Raw genomic sequence first — 19,310 nt, 5'->3', positions numbered from 1 at the left:
ACGGACAAGGCAGCACCCTCTTTGCTTTCTGCAGTACAATGCAGATACAGAGTGCAACTTTCTGAACTGTGTAGGGGCAAAATACTTGGTTGAAGACTTCCTTCTTCAGGAGCACTCAGCATAAATCTGAACATCATTTAAGATGAAGCAAAAACTCCCTCCTTAAGTGTAGCAAGAGAGTAAATCACCCAAAACATCAGCTTTTTTTTTCTTTTGCTACCTAATGAGCTACAAAATAGTTACAGCTTACTACCTACCATCCCATTTGTGCTGGTTTCAGGTGATAACAGAAACTAAATTTATCCAGTAACATGCTTCAATGTAGTTTTAGGTGTCTATTGAGGAAAAAAGAGAAATCCCAATAACCAGCTGGGTCAACTACAATATGAAATATAAATATGTATCCTCGACTTGAAGTCAGCTGATTTTTGTTTCTGACATGCTGTGGATGCAACATACATACATAGAGAACAAACCACAGTTTGCAGCAGCAAACAAGCCAGCTGAAACAGTAATCAGTGAAACCAATATAAAGTTTGAGCAGTAAATAAATTAAATAGTAGCAGTGGCTGCTACTAAAATGGCATGTTCTTGGCAACAAAACATAAGCAAGGGAAAATGAGTTTTTGCTGAATGACTGCAGCAGCAAGTGAAACTGGAAGTGCCCCACCTCAAATGACATAGTGAGGTTTCATGCGTATTAGGGCCAGTAGAGCAGCTTGAAAGAAAAACAGAGTGAATAAAAAGCCCTTACATTGGTTTCTCTGGTTTTCCTAGACTTTGATGTCAAACCAAACAGGACTGCTGCATTTGCTGCCTGACAGTGAAATAAGACAGACTGAACAGATTGCTTAACCCCATGAAACACAAGGCAGCCCCAGCTATGAAAGGTGGCATCTGGAGTATTCCCTGTCCTGCAAGGTAAAAGGTAAGGGGAGACAGGATCTCTCTGGTAGTCATCAAACCCAGTATTAGCTACTGCCAAACACTGAAGTTAAACTTCTGGAGCTAGCAGACAGTCTAGTTTCCTCTCTTCCTGAAGGAAAAATCTTTAGAAAGCAGTCATTACTCAAAGTCTATTTATCTAAATTGTTTATCAAAAAATGTTGCATATGCTACTACCCCAAACAACATTAAAACTCAATTGATTTCACAGGCTATGACCAAGGTAGAAATTGCCCTCCTCAAATTCAGGCACAGACTGCCTATATTATTTTCAAAGCAGTAGGTACATTAAAATTAACCTCTTGTCCACAAATTTGGACATCACATAATTGTTAACATCCTGAAATATGGGTTTCCAGGCCCTCCATACCCACTGGCTCCCGTACACGAACCCTGCACTGTCTTTTGTATCCAGCAATTTTAGATAGCAGTTCCAAGCACCATAGACAAGCCAAAACATCTTTTAAACAAATTTTACCTGAGTGTCTCAATTTGTTGCAAAAGCCTCAGGTAAAACCTGAGATTTCAAGCAATTAAATTACACTTGGAGCAATGTAGGCATAACAAACATACCATTTCTTGCAGAAATTTTCTCAACCACATGAATGTATTTCCTTTCTTCTCAAATATGTGTTGTTATGCTAAGTATAATTTTAATATTAATAAAACAGCAGACTCCTCCAAATATGGGTAAATGTACCCAAGACAAAGCTGCGTATGAGAACTGCACTTGTTTTCTACAAATGCACCCAAGTATGCTCTGTTACTCACCTCAATTTTATCTGTTTTTGCATCTCCCCAATAAAGCTTGTTTTTCTCAAGATCCAGTGCCAAGCCATTAGGCCACCCAAGAGAAGTATTCACCAGAACTCGCCTTTCCGAGCCATCCAAATAAGCACATTCTATCTTTGGGCTTTCACCCCAGTCCGTCCAATACATGTAGCTGTAAATAACAAAAAAACAAAAAAAAAAAAAACAAAAAAAAAAAACCAAAAAAAAAAAAAACCAAAAGAAAAGAAAAAAAAAGGAAACAATTAATGCATGCAACACCAGGACAAGAATTAAGGTCTGTGTCGCTTTTGAAAGAATTTGCTTTTTGCTTCCCCAGCAGCAGCAAACAAGCCAGCTTAAACAGTAATCAGTAATGACAATATAAAGTTTGAGCAGTAAATAAATTAAACTACTGAGAATATGCAGTGGCCCAATTCCTTCATAGTTAGGATAACACTGAAGATGCAGAGAACAGAAAATTCAACCAAATACCCAATGTGTAGGTTCATTGAGGAACACTATATTTAGAAGCCACCTTTTAAGTACACAGTTATTAAAGGGATGAATCAAGGGAAAACCAGTCATTTCCTGAATATCTGAGAAACGGCACAGTCATCATCCTGCAAGTTGCACATTTTCACTTTCAGGAGACCGTGAGCTGGATCCCAAGACCAACCACAGGGCTCTCAGTAAACACCAGACTTACCCCATGACAGGATTGAGCACTATGGCTCGAGGCTCATCCAGGTTTTCTGAGATAAGGATCTTCCTGGATGTCCCATTCAGCCGCGTCACCTCGATGCGGTCCGTGCCAGTATCAGTCCAGTACAGGTTCCTGGCCACCCAGTCCACAGCAATCCCATCTGGGTGGTTGATCTCCGTGGTCACCAGAGTCTGGGCCCCAGTGCCATCGAGGTAGGCCCGACGAATTGCCCGGACATCATCATCAGTCCAGTAGATGTAGCCTTCCACAGGGTCATAGTCAATGGCAATTGCATGTCTGATGTTGTCTATCTGCAGAATAATGTCAGTGAAATCCGGCATGTCCAGGGAAATCCTCCTCAAGTCAGTTCTTCTGGCGAGCAGCAAGACCTCCTCAGCACCTGAGGAGAAAAGCATTCATGGCATCATTTGCACTGCTACTGATGTGAAGATTTCAGTGGAGCACAGCAGGCTCTGAACTGCTACTGTCGCGGCAACAAGAAGAGATTTCCTTAAATAAGGACATCAAGCTTTCATGAAAATATAGGCTTGCTTGTATTTTAGATGGCAATTTCTCCCAGCCTTCTAAACTAATACAGACCATAGCAATCTGTCTCTAGAATCTAAAAAAAATAGAATTTGGTGGGTGCAGGTCCAAATATTTCATCACATTATGGAGACTTGCTCAGCCAAATGTCTCACTAGCTCTATCAGTGCACCAGACAAGTTTTCACACATGCCCTACGCAGTAAATGACAGGGGCTAACAGAAGACTGGAGTATTTTGTAAACAAATTCCATTAATTATTTACTCCAGACAGTCCAACATGAAAACAAGTCACAACCACAGCAAGTATTTATCATTTTGCCACAGATGACGCAAAACAATTCTAAGATTGCTGTTCTTTTCTCTCCCCTATTCTTTCTCCCCACTGAAGTTTTCCTGCTTGTGGAAAGGGTGCCAAACAACAACTTAGAGTACATTTCAAGGACAAATGGGACCTTCAGTTGACTGACACTGAAGTGGCAGCTTCTTTTATTAATGCAAAAAAGGGGACAGACAGCAAATGTGCAGTTGCTTAATAAAGTTTCCCCACATATACCCATGCATGCTTCAGTACAAAAAGAGAAGTATGTGAGGTTTTTCCTGCTTCTGTTACCAAATTTATGTTGGGTTTTTTGAAAACTGACAAGGAAACTTTATTGTTTAGCAATACTCCAAAACTGGAAGCCTAAATAAAAATCATTTGTTGCATTTCATCCAGACCAGCAAACACCACTAGGAGGTGGCAATTTCCAGTTTCCCCCAACAGCTGAGGCTGAATCAAAATGGCCATCATGGGGACATATCTACGAATAACAGAAATTCAAATGTTCATGAGAACATTCTTCTGAAATACTTCACACCTAGACATGCTTATGTCGTTCTGAAGACACAGAAGTTGAATCTATTGTACAACACAACCAAATTTACATTCACTATGGGTGCTGGATTTGAGTTTGGAAATCAGAGTTTAGCCTCCACATATCATCTCAGAAGCTCTGAAAAGAAATAGTGCTCAGGGCACAAGTGTATAATGACAGAAACAATCTAAAAGAGCAGTATTTTAATATCATTTAAGCACCTCAAACTACCTCAAGCCATCATAACTCTTGGATGAAGCAGTGCTGCTCTCCCTCCTTCCTTGTTCTCACTTCTGTATCACCCGGCCTCACATGCAAGCACAGCATGGCCTTGCACCATGGTTGTGTGCTGCAAACCACGGCAAAGAGCTGGTCCAAACCAAAACTAACTCAGTAGAAATGAAGCCATCAGCCCAAGTTAACAACCAGACCTGCAGAGCTCCACAAACACCTGTGCTGGCACAGTGAGGGGCTCCAGCAAGAATGCTTCTCCCAGTCAGCATCAGCTGACAAGGTCTGGTAAGGACAGCATCACTGCGAGGGAAGGCCTAGGCAGAAGAGAGAAACAACAACTCAAAGCTAAAAAACCCCCCAGAGAAAAGGGAGGAATGAAAGCCCATGCATTCATGACAGCAAAGCAAGAGAAACACAACAACCACAGCAGAACCAAATACCTCATGTAAAAAAGTTTTATGTCTAGCTTCTAGACTAGTGCAAGTAAAGTAAAAATTCATGCCTCAGAACTCAACATGGAAAGGGTGATGTATCTGGTCATCTAAGTGTTGTACAGACACAGAAGGGTTTTCAATTATACATTTAAAAAACAGTTGAGATGTTGGAGTTGCTCTTTATTTAAGAGAACACCTGGAACACATGGCCGGCCCTTTGTCTCGGGGAGGATGATGAGCAAGTCAAGAGTTTCTGGATTAGGATTAAAGAGCAGAGCAGGCAGGGTGACACTGCTGGGGGTGTTTGTTCCAGGACAGCAGATCAGGGGGAGCAAGTGGATGAAGTCTTTTACAGACAGCTGGCAGGAGCCTCCCAGTCACACACCCTGGCTCTCATGGGTGGCTCCAGCCACCCCCATCTCTGCTGGGTGAGCTGAGCACACACAGTGCACAAGGCTCCTGGAGAGCACTGATGTCAACTTTCTAACACAGGTGATGGAGGAAAGATGTGCTGCCGGACCTTGTACTAACTAACAACAAAGAACTGGCTGGGATGTGAATGTGGGGGGCAGTCTTGGCTGCAGTGAGCAGGACACGGTGCAGCACAGGATCCTTCAAAGAAACGGGATCCTGAGTAAGGTCCTGAAAAGATAACTGATCTCTTCAGGCATCTCCTTGGAACAATCTCATGGGAACATGCCCTAGAGGGAAGAGGGGTCCAAGAGAGATGGCTAATACTCAAGGAACAGCATGGCAGCTGTTCATACACTCAGGTTTATATCCACCTTAACCTCTGAATTTCTACAATATCAATGTGTCTGCAATCATAACCTTAATACTGAAGTTACAAGGACTGTGAAGCAGAGGACCATCAAATACAAGCCTAGCAAGTGATAACACAGCAATTACCAATATTACATGTATTTCTAGGATAACCAACATTACAAGCCTCATTGCATGGGAACAAACAGATAAGAATCAAATGCATATGTTTTGCCTCTTCACACAAGTGATTGCAGGGTCACCTTGGTTCACTGTAAACAAGTTCAGAGGAAGCAACCATCAGTCTAAGGCCCAGATTGTGCCTGGAAATGCTGACTAGACAACAGGCTGAAAGACACTGTTAACACCCCCTAAAACTCACAAGTAGTACCAAAACAGCCTTCACTTCCTCACAGCAGCAATAATTAGACTCAGATTTATCTCCAGCTCTGTGATAGGTTCACCTCTGCATAAGACCATGTACTTATTTGCACTCAAAGTATTATTTTGACCGGGAACAGGACAGCCCAGCCACCTTGAATCAGCTACATGACTAGAATCTTGCAAATCAAAAGAAACAAATTATTTCTGACATGTCCAGCTGCTGTGACTTTTTCTCCAAGCAAACACTACTGCAGCTACAGTCCCAACCTCAGTTCTGTCCCATGGACATATACAGCTAAAAACAAACAGGAAGAAGAAAGCTTCTCCCTGCTGATCTAGCAAACAAAAATAAAATCTTCAGTTGACAACTGGGACATTTTGTTGGTAGTTGAATGAGATATCTCTTGGTAATTTCTTCTATTTTCTAACATATCTTTAACTGAGGCTTGTGGGGGAAAAGAAATAATAAGGGGAAGGAGCTACCTGCTTAATTCTGTATGGATGCTTAAAATTAACAACTCTTGACAGACATGCACCTATATCCTTGAACAACAAAATACACAAGAACAGAGAAAATGTTACCACAGCATGTATCACGAAGTTACACCCCCACTTGAAAGCCTGTAATAGATTGTTATCAGAGGTAATTTTTGATAGGTGCAAATCCTGTCTTTTATTACAGCACAGCTTAAAATTACAGTTGGTTATAACTGTATTTGACTCCATTAACAAATTTCTGCTAGAGAGAAAGAGTTGGCAGCAGGCTCTGAGCACAACACCAAGAGGTGAGGTCTTGACACTGGTTCTCTCTAAAAACCTGGACAAACACGCTTGTCTGGCTCATTAGTTTTATCTGTATCATGGAGGTATTTTGATTATTAATGTTGGTAGGAATGTTTTCAAGGCTACAGAAGTGCTGTGCTGTGACTTGCCCAGTGTTATCCTAGGTACCCTAGAATCTGCTTAACACATTACAGCCAGCTATTTACCTAGTGCTAAAGTGCTGTAACATACATTTAATTAACTTCATCTTCAAAACCTCTCTCACTGCAGTCACTTCTCTAACCACACGATCAAGAGATTCCCAACAGAACTGCTAACTGTTACAACATGATCATTTATAATACCACACAATGAACAAAAGCCTTTTTGGAGGGGAGTGGGAAATGCAAGCTATTCCAACATCACAATTGCAGCAACCAAACACTTCAGCAGAAGTTTATGAGAAATTCTCTATGAAAACCATAAATAGAAAACCAGGAGGGACTAGATCAATCTAAATCTTCCATTCAGAAAACATTTTAAAATACCCATACTCCAACTGTTTTACTTTTTCAACTAGTTTAAATTTTTAACTGCTTATTTTTCTCTATTCAGCTCAAGCTTTCTGCAGACCTTCAAGAGAAATGTTTAGAGTAGATCTAATCACCATAAGTGCTGATGAGCTGTTCTGGTTGACACACTATCACAGAAAGGTTTGGGTCTGAAGGGACCTTGAAGATCATCTAATTCCAACCCCTTTGTGAGAGTCAGGGATGCCACCCACTAGATCAGGTGGCTCAGAATCCCACCCAAGCTGGCCTTGAACTCTTCCAGGGATGGGGCATCAGAACAACATCTGAGTTTACAAAAAAAACCCCAAAAAACAAATAAGAAGACTCTAAACTCTATTTGCAATTAATAAATCCTACAGAAACAGGTTAGGAGACATTTTTTTTGGTACTTACACAAGGTGCTTTCCTGCCATACCCAGAAATCAGTATTTTGAATATCTATGCTAGGATATCACTCTTGCTTTGATTTGGTTGGTTTGTGCTCTTGTTATTAAAAATTCATGCTCCACTGCTGGAAATGGCAACTGTATTCTATTTGCAAAACTAACTGCAATCAGAGCTGACAGCAGCAAACAGGCATCTCACTGGCTTGACAAGACCCTTTTTTATTCTTCCCTTGGCCCACTTCACGTTTGACAAGTAACAAGACATCTATAACACAGTAACAAATGCTCCAATTTATTCACCCAACCTAAACATGTGGACTGCAGTGGCTGCCTCTGTTAATCTTTGCCAGAAAAGGCCACGCTATTCCTCTCCCATTTGTCTGTCTGCTAATTAGGCTGGAACAATGACCTATTGTAGGACTCATCCCCCAGTTTTATGTATATGCATGAGCATGCACCTGCATGTACAGACTCAGTCTCATTACAAACAACTCTGGAAATCTCGAGACTTGTGGGGAGAAAAACCAGATACACTCTAAAAACAGGAAAGGTTTTAGCTCTGCTCCAAAGAACAAAATGGTAAGTGCTTTCTGAAAAGTGTGTGTTAGAAGTACTTTGACTGCAGGCAACTCCCTTACAAGCTGTTTGAGCACAGCTACCTCAGCACTCTTGATAAACAAAATAGATTTATCAAAACAGCAAGGGATTTTGTTGGTTGCTGCAATACAGTGAATTATCTAGCAAACTTCCAGTGTATGGCAAAAGGCGGCCAGAGTATGGTTTTGGGAGAAAACATGGACTGTATGAATATTGGTAACACTACCATGATGTTCAATAAGCTTTTCAATATTCAAAACAACTACAACACCTTGCACAAGGGTTTAACATTAGTCACTCTTCACACCAAAAAAAAAATGATGCAATGAAACTGAGTGGATATAAATCAACAATACTCTGTAAAATCCCTTTCTTGCTCCTCAACCTCCTCAGAAAACAGTAATATTTAAGGAATTGAAAGAAACTTTAGCAATACCTAGAAATAAATGGAAAATCTTTTTATACCTTCTCTGTGGTTACCTTACTAGAGCCAGTTGCAACATGAACAGCACTATGCATTCCAGTCCAGGCTTTTATTTATCTTTCAGTCTGAGAGGAAGACAGGACTGCTTCTTCTTACTGTGTGACAGTGCTGGGCTGGGAAAGGCTGCCAGGTCCTCTCCAACTGGACACTGCACATGCAATTTAAAACCAAGGGCTGCGTGCAGTGGGAGTGTGCGACCAGCAAAATAGAAACAGGAAAGGTTTCTTTGAAAGAATGTTTTGAGTAGCCACATTCAGACAGGACTTGATTTAATTGAAAGGTAAGTAAGCATAAGGAAAACTAACAATTGTGACAAAGAGCGGAAATACCAGAGCACTTACGTAACTCATAAATTACATCATTTCTGTCTGCATGGTACAGGGAAAAGCTATTGTCTCCTGTTTCTTCCACTATCATAGCAGCAGACTTCTAACTTTGCCTGAACCAGAAAAAATACCTACAAATCAGAGTTTTGACACATTCACACAGCCACCAAAGTGAAATCCCACAAATGGAATATTAGTTGAACTGCACAGCTGATAAGATCATTAGCACAAAGCAGCTGACTAGGACAAAAGTAAAGTTCCTTCCAGAAAAGGCTGTTGCAAGACAGAAATCAGAGTTACCCTGTTCTAGTTTAGAAAGGAGTTTCTGTGAGACACATTCAGTTTTACATGCCCAGTACTATACTTGTGAGCACAAAGGTTTGAGAAGTTACTGAAGAGGAGTAGACAACTCTTAGGAAGATTTACTCAAAACAGCATTAATATAAGTCATAAATGCATTGGTATTAGCCAGAATCAAAGGTCAGCACAGCCATCTGGCAACTGCTGTGCCAAGCAAAGAAGCTGCCCTTACACACAGCTTTCACCCAAAGAGCTCAAAGCACTTGAGCAACTAAGTCTTACCCTGCCCTGGGGTCTGTATATTCTCTGTGTGCTTTAAAAACAGAGAACAGAAAGTTGGAAATGTTAAGTGGGAAATCTGTTACCTTATGGATATCATACTCTCAGCTTCTACTCTTTGTTAACAAAAAAAAAATTAACATCCCTTGGCACAGAATTCTTAATAACAGCTCACTCACTGCAAGCCATAGGAAGAAGGATGGGCCAAGAAAAAGTCTGCCAAAAATCCCTACTGCTAGAAAAAGGGTAGGCTTTGGATTGTGGTGTTTCATCACAAAGAAAGGTTTTAAAGTTTACGTGTACCTTTCTCTGCTAGAGATACACAACTCCACTGGCTCAGAGCAAGGAATCACTGACTTTGGAACTGACATCCATTTTACCACCTAGTTTCTGTTAAACAGAGTTTTGGCAGTAACACCTCAAATGCACAGAGACAAGAATCAAAAATTCATTACAACTCAACAATATACATAATTAATATATTTTTAAAATGAACAAAAATACAGTAGGTTTTCTACAATCCCACTTCTATTGACTTCTAATTGCAGATGTTTCCCATTCAGCAAGAGACCTTGAACATATTAAGTTTCTTTACACTGCTGTCATCCTTTACACAAACAGAAATAAATATTTACACCCCACGAGCCCTCTCTGAGACTGAAAACTGTGCAATGCTTTGAAATTTAAGCATTATTTACAATGTGCCAAGTCTGATGGAGGCCCAGAAAATTCAATTCTGAACTGACACAATCAAGGAAAAAGCAAAACAGCAAAACAAAACAGACAAAAAAGATACAAACAGCTGCAAATTAGGGTTTGCAAATCTAGGGAGAGTCTCAATCTCACATTGATGCAGTAAAACAGAGGGACAGCCACCCAGTGCTGGAAGAAGTAGTCAAGCCACAGCAGCTTAGGCAGTTATCACTGGGTCTTGGAGACTTTGCCTGTGTATGTTCCTAGCACAAAGAGAATGCAAGATAACAAAGTTTACATATAAACCTTTCTTTTCAGTGCAGGCCCAGGGTGTGGTTCTTTTGCAGCATAAAACCAGATTCAGTCCAGAGACTCAACAGAGCTGAAAAGGGAGAGCTTCGCTATTTCCTTTATAGGCACACACCAAAAAGAAAAAAAAAAAAAACAAAACCAAAACAAAAAACCCCTAACCACAAAAATAAGCTCTAACTAGACAGAGTTTCAGAGTCCTGGAAAGTAGTCATCAATTTGAAACATGCACCAACAAAGCTTGAAAAGAAAGTTTCATTCACCATAGCCCAGGAAAACCACCGACAACAGAACTAGATGATGATGTGGCAGACCTTCAAGAATGCTCCTCACTCCCTCCAGGTTTGTTCCTTATGGCATGTTTCTAATGGCCTTTATCCAGTGAAATTATAAATAAGGCCATTTCCATATGAGGCTATTTCATTTTGTCGCTACACAAAGTGGTCCCCATTCAGAAGTATAAAAGTTGCTATGAATAGAAAATAATGTAAACTTTTCATATACATCAAATAAACTCGTCAGCATAACACACTAAATAAAGCAAGGGGAGGGAAAACAGACTCAAAACAAAGATCCACACATGAATGAAAGGGAAAAAACCCACTCACTAAATGGAGTGGAATGAGAAGAGGTAGATTTCCCTCTAGATTTCCCAAACTCTCAGGAACCCATTACTGAACAGTTTTTAATTACAAACTTGAATTTCAACAATTCCTGGATAAGCACAGGAATTACAGTACACCTTTGGGAGTGCAATAGGGAGAAAGGGAGTGAAGAAAAAGTCATCCATCTTCGGATAAAGTCTCCCTACAGTAGTCAAACACCAGGCACAGGGCAGAAGACACCTAAGAAATCAAAGCACCTTGCAACCAAAAGCCAATGGTTTTCCACAGCTGCATTTCAATCACAGAGTTGTCAACAGGGAGAAACAGATATCCAGTCTAGGCAATAAGGTAAAATACAGTTTTCTTTTGGCCTTTGTATCTCATGACAAAACAGTTAGGACATAAGTGCTACTTCCCAATACGCCTCTAAATCAATGATAGAATGTAATCAAAATTTATCTACTGATACACCAGTTTCTCTTCCAGCATCTTCCAAGTGCTAGAATACTCCAGATAGTTACTCACACAATGTCAGCAGAAGTTTTATCAGGTATTTGAAAGAACTGATTCTACAGCAGTTATCCCAAATAAAATATATCTCCCTGACCCTTCCCTTTCTCAAAAGGGCTGTTTTTCTCAAATTAGTGGTTGATCTGCTTCATCAGAAAGTCTGGATTAATCCATACTGCTCCTCTTATTTATCAGGAACACACACCAGCAAAGAAACCTTCTCTGGTGGTTAAATGGCATGAAATAAGTACTTCACCATGAAGGTATTTGTCTGCCAGCTTGTCTTGCCTGGAGGCTTTGTTGCTGTAATAAATTCCTGATAGCTCACCAAGGAACAAAACTTTTAAAACATATGATGTGCACCAGAAATACACGGGAGATGAGAAGAAAGTGCCTTAGCATTTCTTCCTTCAATATTCTTCAATCTGTCTCCTGCATATTAAAAAACCACTGTACATATTATGCAGTATTAGCCAGCAGGTTCCAAAAACAGTTTTCTATTTCACAACGTGCAGAATGGCAAAGAGAAATAAGACACTGGGAATGGCAGCCAACCCTGATCAACGGCCTCAACAACAGGATCCAGGATAGAAAAGGGTAGCTGACTCTTCAAACACCTGAAGCAAGTATTTTCTTTTCCAGCTATGAAAATGTGGGGGCTTTTTTCTGGTTTTCATTTGGGAGAACAGAATTTCCTCATTTATTTGAGAAACTGCAGCTGTCACACCTTGCTCACAGAAACCCTACAACTTCTAACACCACACAAGACTAACTCACAGCCAAACTCTCCCATTTTCAAGCAAAGAGCAGTTGCCTTCCACTGGAGAAATGCCTCTGCTGAGTTGAGGTCAATGTACCATGTCTCAAATGGCCACTGACATTCTGACATAGCAGGGACAATATTATTGCAAAAAAGCAGCAGGTTAGTCACAACATCTAGACTGAGATACCTAAAAGGAGCCAGATTTCTACAAAGGACCCATCAATTGAGGTACATTTGAGGAGTGGGAGCAGAAGAGGGAAGAAATTCTCCTTGTTACTACTTTAAAACAACCAAACTCCTGTCACTGAATATATACAAGATTCTAAAAATGAGTAACTCTTTCATTTGACTCACATTATGCTTAAAGCACAATATACAGCAGCAGTTCTCATGCTGGCTTTAAGGAATGCTCATGCTGATGCACAGCAAGAGTTTAATTTCCACATCTCAAGCAGTGCAAACCCCTTTATCTATAAGGGTAGATTTGCTGTGGTAAAGAAGCCACTAAGATAATTGTGAATTCAGGTACCTGACTCACTGTGAAACCTGCCAGCTACCTCACCATTAAGGCAAACAACTAGCAAGAACTGATGCAACTGTGGGTATTTATCCCTAATATATCTTTTGTACAGCCTTTAGGAAAGGCCCCTTATAGGAGCAATTCATTACCAAGCATTGCATGGGTAGCATCAGCTCACAAATCTGCGCCCCAGCACATGGGCATTCACTTTTTCTGAGTTCAGTAATGAAATCAGTGTGAGCAGAAGCTGAAGTATCATTTGGATATGGCTGCATTTGCAGCCAAATCCTTTGTCTTCAGCTATGGCAGAGGATCATTTATGCTTTTATAGCCCTTCCTGGAGACAGTTTTGCTTCGTCATCTTAGAATCACAGAATATCTCAAGTTGTATTACTTAACTATTGAGTCCAACCCCCTGCTCTTTGCAGGACCACCTAAAACTAAACCCTGTGATCAAGAACATTGTCCAGACACGCCCTGGCTTAGAGCTATACTGAGCCAATGCCCAGTGTATTGAAGGAACATACTTTACTTGGCACTGCCCTTACTTCCAGGCATCACTTCTTTGTGCAAAATTCAAAATACCAAAAGCATTCCAAAACTGGCAAACCTGGATGTTGCATTTGTCATCTATTCCTTGTATGGCATGCAAATACACCTATACCTCAGCCTACCTCCCTTAGAACTTCTTGCCAAGAGGCCTCTCACATTGCTTTCAAACACAAGAAAGACAACAGAATCATGACCTTTCCCAACACAAATGGAAAAACAATAAATCAGAGTAAAATTAAATCTACAAGAAAGAGATTCCAGTGTCACAGAAAGGCTTGGCTTGTTTTGGTTTGTGTTTTTATGTGGAAGCAAGTAAAAAAAGGTTCCTCTTAATAGATATTTAAATTTAGTTAGAGAGGAATTTAAATATGTAAAATGGATCAAGAATTAATGATATTCAGGCCATGTGAAATTGCTGCAATGAATCTGCATAATGAGTAAAGTAAAATTCTGTAGCATTTACTGAAATATTTTATCTATATACTGCAGCAAGCATTACATATTTAATGAGAAATAAAAGAAAATCCTGAAAAATATTTTTTTTAAAACTAGGGGTCCAGAAGCTTCCAGAAGCTGCACGAATCTGGACTAATTCTGACATTGTGTAGCTCTGAGTGTCCTTGCTGAAGTTAAAAAAATAGAATAAAAAAAGAACATTAGCTGAAGTCCCAGTTTATCCTACCTATTACAGCTTCATAGCCAGAGAGCCAAGCTAGTAAAGACTTTTGAGAGTGAGGTGGGGAATATTGAAAATATTTTGCAGGTATCAGCCCTGGATAATAGGTTTTAAAATGCTGTCCAACTAATTCTAGTTCATATACTTTGACTAACTTGATACTATCAGAAAATTATTTGCAATGAGAATAAGAACTTTTGGGAATGCAACTGACAGGGAGAGGGAATTCAGGAAGTCAAGTGACTGCTTACAGGAAATATATCCACTTAGAAAAAAGATGAGGGTTTTGGCATTCCTTTAGAAGGCCTGCAGTGATAGCTGTATGCCAGTGATACTGGACACAGCAGAAAGAATTGATATATTTTCCAGAAACATAAGAGAAACATGCTGCTGAATGCTGTTTACAAAAACCAGCTCAGTCTGGGAAGGATGCAGACACATAGCTGCTGTACAGGAGACTGGGATCAGGGTTTAATCACAGTTAGCTGGCAAGATACACAAAAAACATCTAAACTTCCCTAAATGTGACTGACCTGAACCACATGGTCAAGCCACAGAAGGAAGGAAAAAGCAGAGGGAGTAATCCAATATTCTGAGACTGCAGCTTTGCCCAGCAAAGCAAAACAAACCTGCTCCACACAGGCAGAACAGGGTGCAAACACCCAGCTCCATTTTATCTGGAAACATTCACTTCAAGTGGTACAAGTTACACCAAAGGTGCACCAGAGCTGGAGTGAGAAACAGATAAATTCATGTCATTCACAGTGCACAATGAGAAGCATGAGGAAAGTCTATCTGCTTAAAAGAGGTGACAGGTATCACCTGAAGTATCTTCCAGGTAAAAATGGAGCAAATAATTTGCTGCTGGAGACAAGACAGCCATCAATACATTTGTCTTTCTCACAACACTACAAACTACCACTGACCCACAGAACTCACTAAATCCTAGGAAGGGAACTCCAGGAGAGGAGAAAGAACAGCTTCTTGAAAGGAGACATTGCACGCAAACAGGGGACTCATGAATCAAAATAATTCTGTTCATAAAGAAAATAAATGTGATCCTTAAGCAATGAAAGCAAGAAAAAATTCAGGATGGTCCTAAATCAGCAAAATTACTAAAAGAAGGTCCCCAAGATCGTGAAATTTCCCCTCTTTTGCTCTGCTTTTAACTGGCCTATTTGCTGGTAGAATTACACAACCCTTCTAAATGACTGCAACCAAATTTTGGTTCCTTTCTCAAATATTTATGCAATTGCTCAAGTTAGCTTAGGGAAGGCATTCAAACAAATTAACAAAACAAACAACCAAACAAACAAAACATAGATCAAGAAAACTACCTAGTATGAGAACTGAAGTTCCATTTGGAGACATGAAATTTCACTAGTCAGTTATTCTTGAAAGTTACAAGGTGCTACCAGCTCCTACTGAGTAGGCCACTCACCACAAGCACAACCAGAACCATCAGACTCTGACAGCCTTTACAAACTGTGACTTCATTACCTGCTATGCCAGCAAGATTAGGTTCAGATATCCATCTAATACCATGTACTTGACATATCCAGCAAGACCATAGTGGTCCAACACAACTTCCCAAATCATTTCAAAGACCAGAGTTTGAATGTTCACTTTGCTAGGAGTATGTGGTCAGGAGCATCTGATTTACTTTCCAAAGTTATAACTCCCTTGCTTGTTGTTATGGGAACTTCAAAGTAGTGCAGAACATTTTCAAGCCAACAGAGGAAAACAGGCCTAGCACCATGGGTCTGCAAAACAATAAATTTATCTATTTACCTCCACAAAAGATATACACATTCCCAGAGGAGAACATACACTTGATGCCAGTTGCTACGTATGTATGTATGTATGTATGTATGTATCTATCTATCTATCTATCTATCATCCATTATTAGTGATGGATATTTACTGCAAAGGCAATTTTAAAAAATTTATTCAGAGCAACTCTTTAGAACCAGAGAGAAAGCAAGCACGAACACCAAAAGTACAAAACTACAGGAAAATGAATTATATTTCAACACAGGCACAATACTTAAGGTTCCAGCATATCAATGATTAGTTTAGTCAAAGCATAAAAATCCAGAGTTTCATGATATACAGATGTAACTCAGCAAGACAAATACTGGCACAGCCTGTCCTTGAATTCATTTTTTTTGTTAATTACCTAGGTCGTTTACCATTTGTAAAGAGCTACAGAGTGCTCTCATCTGAACATTACCGATGTATGTTCACTTCAATATTCAAGAGAGCTAAAATCACCTAAGCATCCCAGGGCTTTTCTGCTCAAGAATTCTTTCTGATAGACATATACAGAAATAACATTCTATAGTTACATTTGCACCAGTAAACTCCCCATGTGGACAGGGATTTTGAGAACAGAATGCTTTTCCCTTCTGCAGGTAAACCCCCAGCAGCTTTTGTGAGATTCACTTAGCAGCCTGAAATCAAAGCAGCTCACATGCCCAAGTGACTCTGCGTTTTTGCACCTCTGCCCAAGCCAAGAGGAACAAAGTGAAGAGGTGGTCAGCACCCGTGGGTCTGCAGCTCCTGCTACATGGCCACTACAAAGGGCTCGTGTGGAGAACAAAAAGTCAGCTCCTTGCAACCAAGGAGTTAATTAGCAAGATGGGAAAGAGAAGCACATGGATGTTGGCATAAGGCAGACAGGGCAACAAAAGATGTGGAGCTTGGGAAAGAAATAATCCATAAAACTGAACAAAAAAGCTACATTCTTATGCAAAACCAGATTTCCTGTTCTCATCCCACTTTTTTGCCCTCCTTTGACAGAAAACCCTTGGCAAACTGTCTGGCCTTACAATGGAAAGGTGAAAGCACAGTATAAGCAGTTGGTCCTGCTTGTGCTATCTGCCAAAATGCCAAAAGCAGGCTGACCTTTATTCCCACTGCCAGAAACATGAGGTCAATATGAACCTCTAAAAGGTTGTCCTGAGCATTCAGTGAGGGGTTTTTAAAAGCTGTGAAAGGGAAACTTTCCAAAGCTGGAAGGAGTAAAGGGAAAAGTCTCTTAGCAGCTGCAAAACTACCTTATAAGCCTTTCAATTAGAGTAGGATGAGCTAATAAAACCGGCCCTTAAACCCTGGAGATTCAGTGTTTAAATTGTGCTTCTGGTTCACAATTGAAAGGCATCTCTTATGCGTGCTCTAGTACACAGAGGAATCAAGCCACATCAGAAAATGATTATATTACTTGACTAGACTCAAAAGCACACTGGAGACAGGCGGCAGAGTCAGCAGAACAGTCTCCAAAACCTTCCCTCCTATGTTCTATCACCATATCAGTGTTAGTTGCCTGCTTTTCTAAGATGCATCTTTAAAAAAGACCTATCAATCAGTGAAAAAAATAAGATTTCAAAGTATACCACTTTGTATACCATTCAACCTGTGAATTCAAAATATACATCTAGTTACACTGTTTAATTAAAAGGCATGTCCTAGCTATTCTTCTCTAAACAGCTTTTTATTGGTGACACACAACCCTCTCCTACTTCTCAGGGACACCATCCAGAGCAGTATTTTCTCAGTTAACAACTCAGCCACCACTGCTTTATCACAGACCTGTTCTGGAGGATGAATGAGAGGGAGCAGAAGTTTCTCCACTGTCCAAATGGAAAGATGTCCTACATGAACTTACTTTTAATAAAATCCAGAGAACTGTCAACCCTAAACACAGGCAAAAATCTCTGATTTCTACTACAAGGGATTACTTTAGTTCATAAAAACCTCTGTCTTTGGTGGGAGGTTTGTATGCAAAATAACATTTCAGTTTATCAGGCAGCTCCTCTCAACTCAATTCTTCAAGGATCAGCTCTGAAGCAGTGAACCCAAACCACACCAACACTGTGACTGTAGAAAAAAAGCCAAGTTCCTACCTGCTTTGCACGTCCTGCCATCATCTTCCAGCTGCACACCAGTGGGACAGGCACAGCTGTAGAAGGGGTCCCTTGGAGACAGCAGGCACAGATGGGAGCAACCACCATTGTTTTCCTCACATGGAGTGTGAACTTCAAGAAACAAAGCAGATTTAGTCTAAGTTTTCTAGAAGCCCATAAGCTCTGTTTTCTCCTTGAGGGAGAAATTACAGACCCCAAATGACTGCCATAAGCTTTAGTGCTAAAAAACAGAGGAATCACAACATGAAATGCTTATGAAATTACCATATGAATAGGTAATTATGGATAAATATTTCCCCTTATAAAAAACACTTGCAACTTTTTCAAGATTTCTGCAAAACTGTAGTTTCAATCATCATCTGAACTACTTTAATATAAAAGCACAAAATGTCTGGCTAATTTGACTTTTGTTACTTCCACTGACACTCACAGGAAAAAAAAACCAAACTGGTAAGGAAGGAATCCAAGCCTGATCTTAATGAAGTCAATGGCATCTGAGCTATTTTCAGCATATGCTGTTTCTCTGTGTGCTCTATTTTCTTTGTGACTGACTCAAATACTATGACCCAAGGCTGGGACATTCCTGGAGCTAAAAGCAATGACAAGAATTCAGCACAGACAAACTCTTATCTGGAGCTGTGAGATAGACCAGGGTGCTGTGCATACCCAGTAACCTCAAGGAAAACTTGCACATGTTCCATCCCCAGGATGAGGTCTAACTCCTTTTGCTTACTTTCAGGCCTGTTTACTCACATCCTATTAAATTAATTGGAATAACAAACACTATCTTTAGGGAAGCAGATTTTACAGCTGGCATAAAGAAAGAAGCCAGTCCAAATGGCAAGAGTATTTCCTCTGGACAAGACTTGACTCTTCCCAGAACTAGTCAATTATATACATTTCACAACACTGATTTTAAGTCCCATTCTCACAATCCTAAAAAACTCCAAAACCTCCAAAACCAGCTGTCACATGGAATCAAGTGAACATACAAAATACATGCAGCTCTACTCAATTTTCAATACTCTACTTCCTTTGAAGTAGCACCAGAGAATGTATAGAAAAATAGAGGCACGTGTGTGTCTACATGAAAGCTCAAAACTAAAACCCTTCCATACTAAGATGTGCACAAACTATTTGATATGTATTGAAGATAACCACGATCAAGTTTGGACTGCAAAAATGGCACTTATAAGTACAACATGAACATTATATATTTTGTGGCAATTTTAATTATTAAAAAAAGTAATAATAAGCATTTTTTACAGATGCCTTTAAAGCAATGGCATTAAAAAGATGCCAGGTAAATTGGTATCATCCTCGTTCAAATATTCCAAACCAAAACAAGTCACTGAATACTGCACTGGATTTTGCTACCAGCTGGGGCAGTGAGTGAGTTCACACCAATTGGGGCC

The 19,310-nt window shown here is 40.1% G+C and overlaps 1 protein-coding gene across 2 annotated transcripts in view; it reads right to left on the bottom strand.

Moving 5' to 3' along the window:
• LRP5 (LDL receptor related protein 5) overlaps positions 1–19,310 on the bottom strand; it is a 131,428-nt gene that overhangs the window by 62,799 nt on the left and 49,319 nt on the right. For both annotated transcript variants that reach the window (XM_058806395.1, XM_058806394.1), the window contains exons 5-7: positions 17,875–18,006; positions 2,423–2,819; positions 1,717–1,888 (exon numbers count right to left, since the gene is read on the bottom strand). In XM_058806395.1, the coding sequence (XP_058662378.1) occupies positions 1,717–1,888; positions 2,423–2,819; positions 17,875–18,006 (701 nt within the window). The remainder of the gene's footprint in view (positions 1–1,716; positions 1,889–2,422; positions 2,820–17,874; positions 18,007–19,310) is intronic.

The sequence above is a fragment of the Ammospiza caudacuta genome, chromosome 6 (genome assembly GCF_027887145.1).
Source record: "Ammospiza caudacuta isolate bAmmCau1 chromosome 6, bAmmCau1.pri, whole genome shotgun sequence".
NCBI classification, from domain to species: Eukaryota; Metazoa; Chordata; class Aves; order Passeriformes; family Passerellidae; genus Ammospiza; species Ammospiza caudacuta.
This window is presented reverse-complemented; position numbering and strand designations above follow the sequence as displayed.